General features: G+C 37.8%; 1 protein-coding gene across 6 annotated transcripts in view; it reads left to right on the top strand.

Moving 5' to 3' along the window:
- The window catches only part of Sfmbt2 (Scm like with four mbt domains 2), a 295751-nt gene that overhangs the window by 180481 nt on the left and 102229 nt on the right, over positions 1-13041 (top strand). For 5 of the 6 annotated variants that reach the window (XM_063260159.1, XM_063260158.1, XM_063260160.1 and 2 more), the window contains 3 exons: positions 784-872; positions 2189-2435; positions 8258-8355. In XM_063260159.1, coding sequence (XP_063116229.1) covers positions 784-872; positions 2189-2435; positions 8258-8355 — 434 coding nt within the window. Of the gene's footprint in view, positions 1-783; positions 873-2188; positions 2436-8257; positions 8356-13041 lie in introns of those variants that run through there. The other variant, XM_063260161.1, reaches the window with a different exon arrangement.

A 13041-nucleotide genomic window follows, 5' to 3' on the forward strand; every position in this document is an offset into this window, starting at 1 on the left:
CCTCCAGGACTTGGTGTCCCCACCCCCAAAGATGCTTAAGTGCGTTGCCTCTGTTCCCAGTGCTGGCCCCTCACTTGTGCACTCTGCCACTTTAGTACTTACATGACTGCAACAGCCTGCTTTTGAATTGTTTTGTCCCTATTTAAACCTTCACAGTACTGCCAGATTCACTGTCTGCAGAGACCTCATTTACTAAATGTCTTTGTATACCTTCTCAGCTGTCCATTCAACATTATTTTTCAGGGCTGCTTGCTTAAACTTCCCCGAGGTCTTGCTGATTAATTTCTTTCTCCATTTCTCTTTGACTCCTCACTCTGATTAGCATGCACTGTTTTTTCTCACTGGCGGGGAAGGAGGAACCTTTTTTTTTCCCCTCACTGTATAAACCTTTCATATAATTGAGTACCTGGTTTTATTTTCCCATTGAAAATTTTTCTCTGATTTCTCTGTCCCTCATCAATCTCTTTTTTCTTAGAACCGCCTGAATTACATACTTTGTTATATTTGCTTTGGTGTTCCCAGAGTTTCTAAATAGGTTGTTAGACCTCAGGACCTCAGATTCTTTGATCTTCTCAGTGCTCAGGCACTTGGTGGGTATAAAGTCACGACTTGTTGACAGATTTGTTGTGCCAATTAGAGTACTATTTATTTAAACATGGTGCTTAAAATTAAGAAAAGTGTTGAAATTACACCAACATACAGAAAATTGTAATGCTTTTAAATTTGTTTAATATTTTACTGATGTGTTGAAATGTTTTGTTCCCCCTTCCCTTATCTTGCCAGCAATCAAAGAGAAATATACAGACTGGACAGAGTTCCTTATACGTGATCTGACTGGCTCTCGGACAGCACCTGCCAACCTACTGGAAGGTGTATGTATTGTTATTATGCATCTATTATGTCTCTGACACATCCTTGCCCCGTGAACTCAGACCTAATGGCACCTTTGCATATATCCTTCTGAGATACATGTGTACATACATTATCTTTATTCAAGCAGCCTGAATATTCCAATTTTGTGTGGAATTACTTAGGTGATAGGATTTGAATGTCACTGACAGATCTTCCCTGGTCAATAAATGGAAGATGTGCTCTATGTGAATGTATTTTAAAATTCTATGTAAGGATGTCTTCCCATTATCTTATACATTTAAGATTAACTTTGGAATAACTTTGAATAGGTGATGACTAAGTGTTAAGTATTGGGTTATCAAATCTATCTTAAGAATGTCTCTGAAAATGAAAAAAATTAATGAACAACTGGGAATAAGATTCAGATTTTGACAGTGTTAATATTTTTTTTAACTTTCTCAAAAATAGTATTGTACTTCAGAGTACCACCAGCTGTTATTCACTTAAAAGCTTTTGTTTTATGACAATTTTGTTTATTTGAATAGCTGCTACTTTATTTGTTATGTTAACAAAGCAAAATGATGAATGTTCATTTCAAAGGGGCACATTGTCTTTTTATGTTAATTTATGAAAATATATTTGCCTATAAGGCTGGCTGAACAAACACCCTTTCATCTGTTAACATATGCCAAGGAAGTTTTTTTAGGAGGGTCAGTAATTATGTACTTCCCAAGCCAACTACTATGTTAAATGGTTAAATGTAGAAATAACTACATAGTAGTCAAATTTCTCTAATCATGAATGTGCATTAGACATCTCCTCTACACACGGTCATACTTGAGTCACCAAGTCAAAACCAGAGAACCTTGATTTTTAGAGTATTGGCCATCATAAAATGAAAGTCTGTTGATAGGTCCTGTTTAACTTTATTGCTCTGTATTAGATACATATATCTATTTGAAAAGTAGACATTTTGCTTCCACATGTTTTCTAGCTCTGGGAAAATTTGGGTATAATTCTTAAAAATGTGCTTTTTTTAAATAAGTGCAAGTTTACTGGGGAAGGGTGATTTGTTTAAAGCATAAACTGTTGTTTTCTATTTACTTGTAATTTTTGCTGGGTGTAGCATTGCATACGTGGATGTGTGTGAGGGAGGAAAGGGAAGGGGTGGAATGGGTAATGGCTGTGCAGAGGATGGGGGTGGTGGGAAACACCAGACTGTTTGCCAATAGCTTGGATGATGGTGTGAAAAAAATATTATCTTCTGCTGTCATCTGTTTCCATGAGAACCTTAAAATAAAGTTTAAAATAAGGAGTTTTGCTTCTGTTTAAACAGCCTCTGCGAGGGAAAGGCCCTATAGACCTCATTACAGTTGATTCCTTAATAGAACTTCAGGATTCTCAGAACCCTTTTCAGTACTGGATAGTTAGTGTGATTGAAAATGTTGGAGGAAGATTACGCCTTCGCTATGTGGGATTGGAGGACACTGAATCCTATGACCAGTGGTTGTTTTACTTGGATTACAGACTTCGACCAGTTGGTTGGTGTCAAGAGAATAAATACAGAATGGACCCTCCTTCAGGTAAGAGCCAAAGATCTTGCTATTGTAAAATATTTTATTAAAACAGGTGATATTTTTCTAGATGTGTCTCTGGAGAATTTCTTATCTTTATGGGATCTTTTACATCAAATTTTAAGCTTGTTAACTCCAGCATACTTTAAACCCCAGGCTTTAATCAGCAGTATTCTTGATGGAGAAAGGAATGTTAGAAGCCTTAGGGAAGTTGATTTAGTTCTTTGAAAGCACTGGTTTACCAATAAAGGACATAGTAGATTGGGCTTGTAACATACTCTTCCCCTTTTTCCTTAGGGATTTTGGTAATTTTGCAAGTAAGTTCCACAGGCTCCATCTGCCCATCCATTCATCTGTCCATTTATCCATCTGCCTATGTCCTTTTTCCCATTTCTTTCTCCTACCCATCACCATTTCTGGTTCTACCTCTCTATCCATTCACATCAACCCATCCCTCCATCCCTATATCTCTATTTTCATCTGTCTAATTACCTTTCCATCCATCCATTCATCCATCCATCTGAATATCTAAATCACATGCTTATCATTATATAATCCATTTGACCAGGAAATGGCACCAAGGAGATCATCGTGACCCCCCCAACCCCAGAACACCATCCATTTTAGATAGCTGCAAATACACTATCAAATGACTTTGAATAGACTTAATTGGAGAAAATAGTTCATTATGCTTATTGATATACTTAACTAGTCAAAAATCTCAGTATTTATGAAATAACCGTTCTTGGCTGTTTACCGTATACCAGGTGATTTTTACATCTGCTATGTTGTTTGTTTTGATTCTAAAAAAGTGCTGTTTGTTGTGAATTTCATTTCACAGCAAATATAAATGAGGCTTAGGTACAGCTACTCATCTAAGCTTCCTTTGCATAAGGAGCAGGTGCTACAGTTCAGATCCCCAGGTCCTATGTCCACTGCTGACTCAGACTGGCCTTACTGACCTTTTGATGGGAGCCCTCAGAGGAAAGCTTTGGATTCTTAAGAAATTAAAGATGCTTAACTGCAGAAGAAGTACTCCATTCCATCAGAAATTGTTGATCTTAATTGCGGTCAGTTTTGTAGGTATACTTGGAGGAAGTACTTAGTGCATAGCTTTATTAAAAGCCAGAAAATTTCCCTCCTGTCTTTGCTAGTGTTGTTCTTGAGGATGTGAAAGTGAGAGGTTATATATACCTTTTATGTCATTCAAGGGTGTTAACTGAAAAGAATTTCCTGGTTCTGGATTCTGTGTGTTTGTATCTGTGTTAAATCTGACAGGTGTGTAGATATATAACCTGGTATTATATTATATTCATATTGTTGTTGCCAACAGTTTGAGAGGCAGCCAAGAAATCTTTTTATGCCCTGAGCAGTTCTGAAAGCAGGCAAACAAAAGGCCAAGGCATATTGTGAAAAGATGTGGTCTTAGGTTTGCTTTAGGATTCACAACCTGGCAGGAACAGTTTACTTTGTGGGGAAAGGCGGGTCTATAAATCTCAACTTAATGTCTAATTGCTTTTTAAATTATAGTGAAAACATACACTTGCCTGTGTAAAAATTTATAGCAAAGCAAATAATTTGATACAGCTTCTTACATCCCCTGTCATGTTTTTTTTTTCATGTGTAATCCTGTGTCTTAGAAGAGAAAGTCCCTGTAAAAATTTTAAAAATATTTTCATATGAGTTCTCTCCCCCTTGAGATAATTTCATGTTTGTTAGTATAAGAGTAAATTGTGCTTATTTGTCTTAAATTTTCTGTACACAATCTGTTCATTTTACTATGAAGTTCATGCAGGTCTTTAATGCCTTTGAAAGAAGCATTTTTCATCAGTTTCTCCAATAAACTGTCAGCAAAAAAGATTATATTTGGGAAGAATAAAATAAGAGGTGAAAAGACACTCAAAATGTGACTTTTTGTTCCTTAAACACAGTAGTTACAAGATGAAAACTGGATTCTCTTGCCTAATTCAGGGAAACAGCACCCCTGGGAAGAAAGGCAATTACTGCCTAGGTTTTTACACATGGGGATGGAACCTGATACTTTGGATTTGTGTAAATTAATTTCAAGTCACAGTGTGACTTATACAATTTACATGATAGTACCATTTCCTTCACTGGAATATAGGTGGCAATAGAATTTTAAACTTGCATAGAAAATTCTAGGTTAATTTTCTTATTCTCAAGCACTGTTTCTTTGATGAATAGTATCCAGCATTAACTGATGGTACAGAGTTGAGTTGGAAGGGTAGCAACAGAGGCTGATGGTAGATGTCTTGGGGGTACTTGGAGAGGAAGGCTGTAAGAACTGATCCCTCCCAACACTCTTCCCATTTTTCATCCCCACTAATACTCTCACTGCTGTTAGAAATAGTCCTAACTCTTCTTTTGATTTCACTTATCCTCTTTACTTTTTAAAGGCAAATTATTTCCCAGCTACTCAGTATCCATAGAGTAATAGAGACAAACAGTAGGGTGTAGCTGGGAAGTTAATTCTTCAGAAACTCTAGGAAAAGGTGTTGGATTTGATCTCATCCACTTTTGAGAGTATATAGTTGTTGAGTCTTTTGATGTCTGACCCATATCAGGGGACATAACATTCTGGTGCTTGGGATGGGAAAGAGTGAAAGAAGCCATCGAACCCTGCATAATGGGGATGATTATTCATTTGCTGGGTTCTGAGTACATCAAGTAATTGGCATTTTCTAGAGATTCGAACTTGATCAGTCGTATGCTTCTGCCTTGGTTTTTCAAAATATTTTAGTGGCTTGTTGAAGTCAGCAGTCATTTAAGATCCCTGCTTTGCTACTTTCTAGAAGTTCAGAAAGCAAGATAGGCTTTTTATGTGTCCTTGTGGCATCTAAAGAGTTGAAAATTTTTAGTCCTCTATCTCCATTTCTAGCATCCGTTTCCTACTTTTTCTCTTCAAAATCCTTCTTTCAACCATGACAGATTTTTTTTAAAAAGTTAAATAGTTCCAAGAGTCAGGAAGTTTGTGATGCTAACTTAAATTGTTTCTCTTTCCAAAAAGGAGTTGGTACTTTCAGTATTTGTCTGCTTGGGTTGCTGTGGTAGAACAAAACAGGCTGGCTGGCTCCAACAATATATTGCTTTTCTCACAATTCTAGAACCTGGCATGGTCAGGGTCTAGTGAGCACTTTCTTCCTGGCTTGGAGAAAGTCACTTTCTGGATGGCATCTTCAGACAGAATGCTCTTCAGGCAGGGGAACTCTGACCTCCTTTGTTACCTAGCAAACTAGTCCCGTCTTGAAGCTCCTTGCCGCGTAACATCCTCACCCTGGTCATCTTTCAGAGATCCCTTCTGGTAACGCCATCACAGTGTGGGGAGTAGAGCTTCTACGTGTGAGTTGGGGCAGGACACAAGCATTCAGTTCACATTTTCCTAAGTTTACTGGCTGAACCACCCAGTTGTCTTTCATCACTGGTGAGGTCTAGTGTAGAAGAAAAGAAAGAAGGATGGCAGGAGTTGGGCACTCACAAGAAGAGATTACTGCTTCAGGCCTCCACTTATTTCCGATCATTTCTTTATTTATAGTTATATTCTGCATCCCTGCCTTCTACAACGCTTACTCCTGAACATCTTGCCAGATCATTGCGCGAGGGAGATGACCTCATTTTCTTATAGGCTTCTAGATACAGGTGAATGAAGACACGTGTTAATTGCTTGTGACTTCCTCATAAACAGAAATTGGGATATTGTATGCTATTAAATCACTTGCCACACAATTGTATAAAAATGTTTTATGTCCTTTTAATGGAGCTGTTGATTGTCCATAAACTAGCTGGTACAGCCCACACAGGGGACATCGTTCTCCACTTCTTGCTTCTTGGAGGTGTTGAGCCTCAGAAAGAAGGCAAAGAATCTTAAAGTTGTAGAACGGAGGCAGAAATCACCTACAAGCCAGGGTACTTTTTGCTTCTGTCTCTGCCTTGGAAAGGGAAGGGGATATTGGATGGATGGAGGAGCCAGCTTGGCAGACATGCCTTGTGAGTCAGTTCTGCAGTGCCAGTGTGTGTAAGACTGGGCTCAGGAGACTGTGGCGGTCCCAAAGGGGCTTGCCCCTCACCACGTTCTGATAGCTTGGATCTAACACAGGCCCCATGGGGTTTCCATTCTTTCAACCTTGAGTCAAACTTGAATAGTTTTATAATTACTTCTTCGTCCTCTTTTCTGTTTCATAATCGCCTTCCCTTACTCAAAGATCGTAGTCAAGGGCAAAACTGGTCAGGATTATGGTGCAGAGAGCAAAGAGTATGAACACCCCAAGAGTGGCTAGATTCCCCTACATCTCTCTCTGAACTGCTATTTAGTGTAGACTGGGCCTTGCTCCTCGCAGCCCTCTTGAACTGCCACCCTTTCCTTGAAGGCTTTGCTGCTGTGTCTTGAATTGAGCCATCAACTTCAGGGGACCTTTCCCACCCTCAGGGAGCAGTTTATAGGGTTCCATGAACTGTCCCCCTTTTGTGGTTTATGGGACCTTGTGACAAGCAGTGTCTCCCTCCCCTTTTCACCTATAGAAGAGCCATTCATTTATTGAGCTCTTACTATGTGTCCCCAAACTTGTTAGATACTGCTAAGAAAAACCACATCTATTTTTGTTCTGACATGGAATACGAAATTGAAAAAATAAAATTTTCTCCAGCAGTAGAAGAGTACTTCAAAGAGTAACTTAGAAAGGGTTATGCACAATATGTATGACTAGAGGATACTTTGTCAGAAACCACCCTTTATCTTTGTGTCATGAACAGTGACATCAGGGACCGCATTGAAACTTGGCTTGTTCTGGTAACATTTTGCACCCACCTTAATTATGTCCTAAAATGACTAAAAAAACCTGCTAAAACAGAGGGATGTAAAGCTCAAGGTGAGTTCGGAAACTTTGAGAATCTAAATATATGACTCTGCGCTAACAAAGCAGACATGTAAGAAATTAAAAATATAGCCCAAAGGTTTAATGTTGCCTTTTAACTGTGCTTAAATTCACATTCATATCCTAACTGTCTGTCTGAAGTATCCTGGGTTGATATAGTGAAGTTATAAACATATCTGCTTTCAGTGAGTGCTTCTGCAAATCCTATTTTGATCAGGTCTTAAATCTGTTGAGAGCAGGACATAAAATTCCTCTGCACTTTCATCAATAGGTGAAAACAGTGCTCAACATTTTTTCCTTTTTAATTTTGCATTCAGACTGTGTAACCTGCGTGCATAAATCTCTCCCCCCCACCACCTGGGGAAAAAATATGGGCAACATGTGGTGTGTTAGCAACATTTCAAGTGTAAATATGAAACTTGGTTGGTAAATTTTAATTTACCCTTTAACAATTTTCTGACTTGCATGGACTATTTTTAGCATATGAGTCCTTAGAGATTTGGTGAAAAATATGCAGTAATAACTTCAAATGCCAGGCAAGAGTCATTTGTAGTTTAGAAATTTACCAGGTAATAAGTTCTTCATCAGTGCCTACCACATCTTGGGTGATGCATAGAATCTGGGGCTGTAGATGACTGAAGATTCTGCTAATGTGATTAATACCACTAAATTACTTACAGAGTGCTCACAAAATGTGCACAAATGTTCCCTGAGGAAGAACTGTATTAAGTTTACTCTTCATTTCTGATAGCAGAGTCCCATGTAGCTGTTTAATTTCTGAAACTCCCTTGAGTAGGTGGCCATTTCTGGCAGGCAGAGTCTGAACTCTGGTGATTTCTGAGCGTGCTGGGGTATTATGGATGCAAAGGAAGATAAAATTCAAGAACCATCCAGCAGAACATTGTAGTTCTTAAACTCTTTTGTGGTTTGCTATTGATACAGAGATATATCCTTTGAAGATGACCTCTGAGTGGAAATGTGCTCTGGAAAAATCCCTTATTGCTGCTGCAGAGTCTCCTCTTCCAATGGAAGTATTTAAGGTAAGTTGTCACTTCTGAGCACTTCGGCTACTCTTTTCAAGGATAAAGAGTTGAGGAAGCATTCTCTGTCAAGTCCTTTCTCAGTGTTAGCAAAGCTATCTTGGCCAGCTTCCATTTCAGATGTTTAAATTTATGCCTGTTCCACTTTACTATTTTTAAAACAATCATCTTTATAAATATCCAATATAAGAGGCTGATTTAAATTTTCTCAGGTTATTATTGTTCTCCGAGATATAAATCTAGTTTCCATTCTCTTTTCTCTTACCAAGAAGCAACAGAAGACATAGTCAGTCTAATTTTACAGTTTTTTAGATAAAAATGGTGGAGAATGATTTCTTCTTAATGGTTTAATTTTCTTGATGGGTCTTGAAACTTGTTACCAGTTTGTGCTGCATGTTATACCTTCTGCTGGATAGATCCCTATATTTATTTTATGAGTTCCTTTTTACCTTTGTTTTTGGACCAGCCAGTCTTAGTAGCTTGTGAGCCTTCTGAGAATTCTGCAGTATTAATTGGATTGCGCTCAGCTTTTCTGCTGAAGACTTCTATTTGGCTTTGCTGAATATGTTAAATTAGTTAGTTTTTGTTCATCAGCTGTTTAACTTCCATACCTTTGTTGCTGCTGAGTGGACTCATAACTTTTTTTTTAATGGTGTCTTCAATGTAGTTTTGGTTACAGTTTTTAGGAGGAGATAAAATTGATGTAAGTTTTTAGCCTGACACCTTAAGCTGGCACTGCTATTTTAAAAATTCTTGTTTGCCTCTTGGGTGAAATAAAGCCTCTGCATCTTCCAAGACAGATAAAGCTTGGTGTGATTTCACAGCACTCTCCTTTGCAGTTTGTGAAAGAGCAGTTCTGCGGCCAGGGAGCCAGGTTGGCTTCACACTGGATTTCTTTTTGATTGTTTTCCAAATACCTCCTATACCTGATTTTTTCTTTTTTGATGAATTTCTATCCATCCTCCAATCTCAAATATAAATTCTCCAAAGGAATCCTCTGGACCCCAGGGCTTTGTCCCCAGCCCAAGTGAGCATGGCTTCCATTAGGAGTCCTCAGAGCAACTTGTTCTGCCACAGTGACATGTAGACCTTAGTGTGATTCCTTGCACGCATTTCTTCTTGACAGTTTTGAAGCTCTAATTAGGAAAGGGATGTATCTGTCTTGTGTTGGAAATATAGGTTCTTATGTATGGTAGTATTTAAAAAATACCTGTCAAGTAAACAAATTCTTACCATATGTATTTAGCTCACTGAATATGAAAATTTTGAGTTAACACAGTAATAAATTAATTGGACATGCAGACTTGTTTAGAACATGACTACTGAGAATCAACAGGCATAAATGTTAATCTTTGATATACTTTTAATTAGAAATTAACTAACTTTTTGAAGGTTTATTGAGCAGCTATTCTTTGGAAAAGGCTATTGTGTACTGGAACCTGATTTGAGGATTTAATAGTTTGCTCATATTTTCTAAAATATGTTTACTTTCTTTTCCCACCTTCATTTCTTACTATGTAAATTGAGACTATTATTTTGAAAGACTACCTGAAAATCATCATCTTTTTTAATATTTTATTTAGTATTTTTGGGGGGTGACTGGGACTCGAACTCATGACCTTGCACTTGCCTGGCGAGTGCTTGGGCCACTGAGCTAAACCCCGTCTGTAAAGTATTACTTTAAGGGTGAATACTAAATATTACTTTTGGGCCTCACAGAAGGATGGACATATGGGGTACAGAAAAATAAAAGTTGGTTGCTTTGAATATTATGTGTTCATAGTTTCTGTGTTTTTAAAATTTTTTAAATTTTGTTTTGAGAAAAGAGAAAGGGGCGGCTACCTAGCTATTTTTGTATTTGGAGGTCAGGAGAATAACGACTTGCCTGGTTTCCTGAGGTGGTTGTAAAAATTTCTATGAATTGGGTTATCTATAAAAACAGAAGTTTTTTCTCCCATACTTCTGGAGGCCAGTTTGATCCATGTGTTAACACAACCAGACTCCTCTCCCTGATAGTTCTGAGACAAAAACAGCCTTGTGAATCCTTCCTCAGCTTCTGGCAGCAATCTTGGCATTACTCCATTCTCTGCCTGGGTCTGGGTCTTCACCTGGCCTCCTATTCTCTGTCCAAATGTCCCCTTATACTTATTAGGACACTGGTCATTGGATTAAAGCCCATGCTAATCCATCTTAACTCAGATTTTTGCAGAGATTCTCTTTCCAAGTAAGGTCTCATCCACAGGTTCTAGACAAAATGAACTTATCAGGGACACTAATGAACTCAGTATAGCCACATGTATGTATGCTAAGTAATTTAAGAAGTAAAATGTTAGTATTCTCTACTGAGTACCTCTACTTATAAGGACAGGTGATTAAGTTCAGACGGGATTATTACATGGGATGAATTAAACTGCCTTTGCAGTTTCTTCATTTATGAAAAAAGAGAAAGGAAATTTTCTCTCTCAAGATTTTAGAAGTTCCAGGAAGCAGTATTCCTTTGCAAGTTCTCCCCAAATATAATATCCATATAAATGTATATTTACCCCTCTGTTAGCACTGTGGGGTCATCAGTGTTTCTCAGCAGGCAGACTTACTTCTATTTCTTTCATTATAATAAAAAGAATATATGTTTGAATTTAGCAGTAAATCATCTGAGATGCGTGTTGTTACGGAAAATTGCCATCATGTTCAGTTGTTATGAGGCAGAAGTCAAAGCTAAGCACATTTAATGGCTAGAGACAAGCAGTATTTCCAAGCAATTCTTTTTATTATTTTTATACTTTAGATAAAATGGACATTTTGATGGACTGCATCGCATTATGCTGCATCTTCTCACTTTGGGGAATGTGCTTCCGTGTCTGTGTATCTGTGTCTGCACCTGCGGTCAGATCAAGTTCATGTGCATTTTCCCTCTTCTGTCTGGAACAGAAACAGAACCAATGTAAAAACAAGATTCTCATTAGTACTGTGTTTCTGCTGCTATTTGCCTTCTTGACAGAACATTCTGAATAACTTATGGATATTTCAGTTTTAGGGAATTCTAACTTACCTTATTTGGAAAATTCAAATCATCTCCAGAACATGCAGTTCAAAGATGAAATGTTGATGAAATAAGAAGACATAAAGAGAGGGACTTTAAAACACCCATTTTATTGAAAAGGAAATATTATTTTTTCCCTTAAAAACTGACCTCATTATTTGGAGTCCTAAAAGATTTACTGAAATGATTGCTACCCTGGTACTAATTTGCTGTTCAAAAATAATGAGGATACAAGTGACCCCATTGGCTTGGCCTCTCACCAGATGCTCAAATCATTCTGCGTGTGAAACACAGCTGGGTCATGGTCAGCGCTCAGGGCACAAAGAAATCTCCTTAAATAAGTCAGGCATGGTGACCCACACACTGCCTCAATTTCCTAATTCAGTGTTGCCTAAGATAACCACTGAAGAATATTTTGCAACTAAGTTTAAAAATAGGGCCAAAGAAGACTAGAAAACAGTTTAGTATTGATTAATGTAACACTACTTCCTTAATCAACAACCTTCTATAATTGGTACTACTTTATGTGCTATTCTTTTTATTGGGTTTCATTGTGCATTTCCATACTTGTATATTACATATTTTGATCATATTCAAGCCCTATATCACTGTTTGCCATTCTTATGAATTGAGATTTACCTCTGTGACTCCAATTCTTGGCAAATGTTAAATTAAAAAAATTTCACTGAACACTCATATATCCATCAAAAGATTCACAAATCAGAAACAGCAGCTCCCAGTAAGGTATTCTTTTACTGAAAGAAAAACATAACCCAGGCGAAGCAGTCTCTAGCTAAATTGGTTTGTCGTTATACCTTGTAGTGACAAATACACTTAGTTGAGATGCCATTAAAATTCATGATTTTTTTTAGGGGGAAGGGGTATCAGAAATTGAACTTAGGACCTTCTGCTTGCCTGGCAGGCACTGTGCCACTGAGCTATTTCCCAGTCCTATGATCCATTTTTATCCCTAAGAAAAGGGAAAATTTTCAAAACTTTTTGTCTTTATTATTTTTCTTTTTTAAATGTTGAAGGTTTCATTTTATTTGTAATTCCCAAATAGCTATTTAGAGATTTGCAATGGTGTGAAGGGAGCTGTAGATAGAGAAGTGAGACAGAAGGCCCAACACCTTGGCAAACTAGACTTGATCCCTTACCTCTTATGGTCTTTATACTCATCTACTGCTGTGAAGTTACACATCATTTCCTCATTAAACAAACAAAAAACAGGGACACAACAGGCTTGTGGAATATGCTCAGGACAACACAAGTTCTGTGCTGGAGCTGGCTGGAGTGGTAATCTTTGCTTTCTAGTCAGTTTATATTATTTGTACTGAACTGCACACATTCTAATCCATCCTCAAATATGTATTGGAAATAAATAGATGAGATATGGCTGAGTAGTGATTCCCTGATCTTTCTGGATTATTTCCTTTTATTTGGAGCTCAGGAGTGTGTGGGTTTGATATAGTGTATAGATACATAACATTCAGTACTTAAGTTTGGGATCCTGCCTCCCTGGCCAATTTCTAATCAGTGTCTGTGGCTACAGTGGCTGTCAGGATACATGAGGCTCAGACTTCATCAGGACTCAGCAGATCAGATGTGTGCCTGATCTAAGTGAAGCCTCCCATCAGTTAATAGTG

This window comes from Cavia porcellus, unplaced genomic scaffold, assembly GCF_034190915.1.
Source record: "Cavia porcellus strain 051 isolate PalLab524CR breed Dunkin Hartley unplaced genomic scaffold, mCavPor4.1 scaffold_13, whole genome shotgun sequence".
In the NCBI taxonomy this organism is placed as follows: Eukaryota; Metazoa; Chordata; class Mammalia; order Rodentia; family Caviidae; genus Cavia; species Cavia porcellus.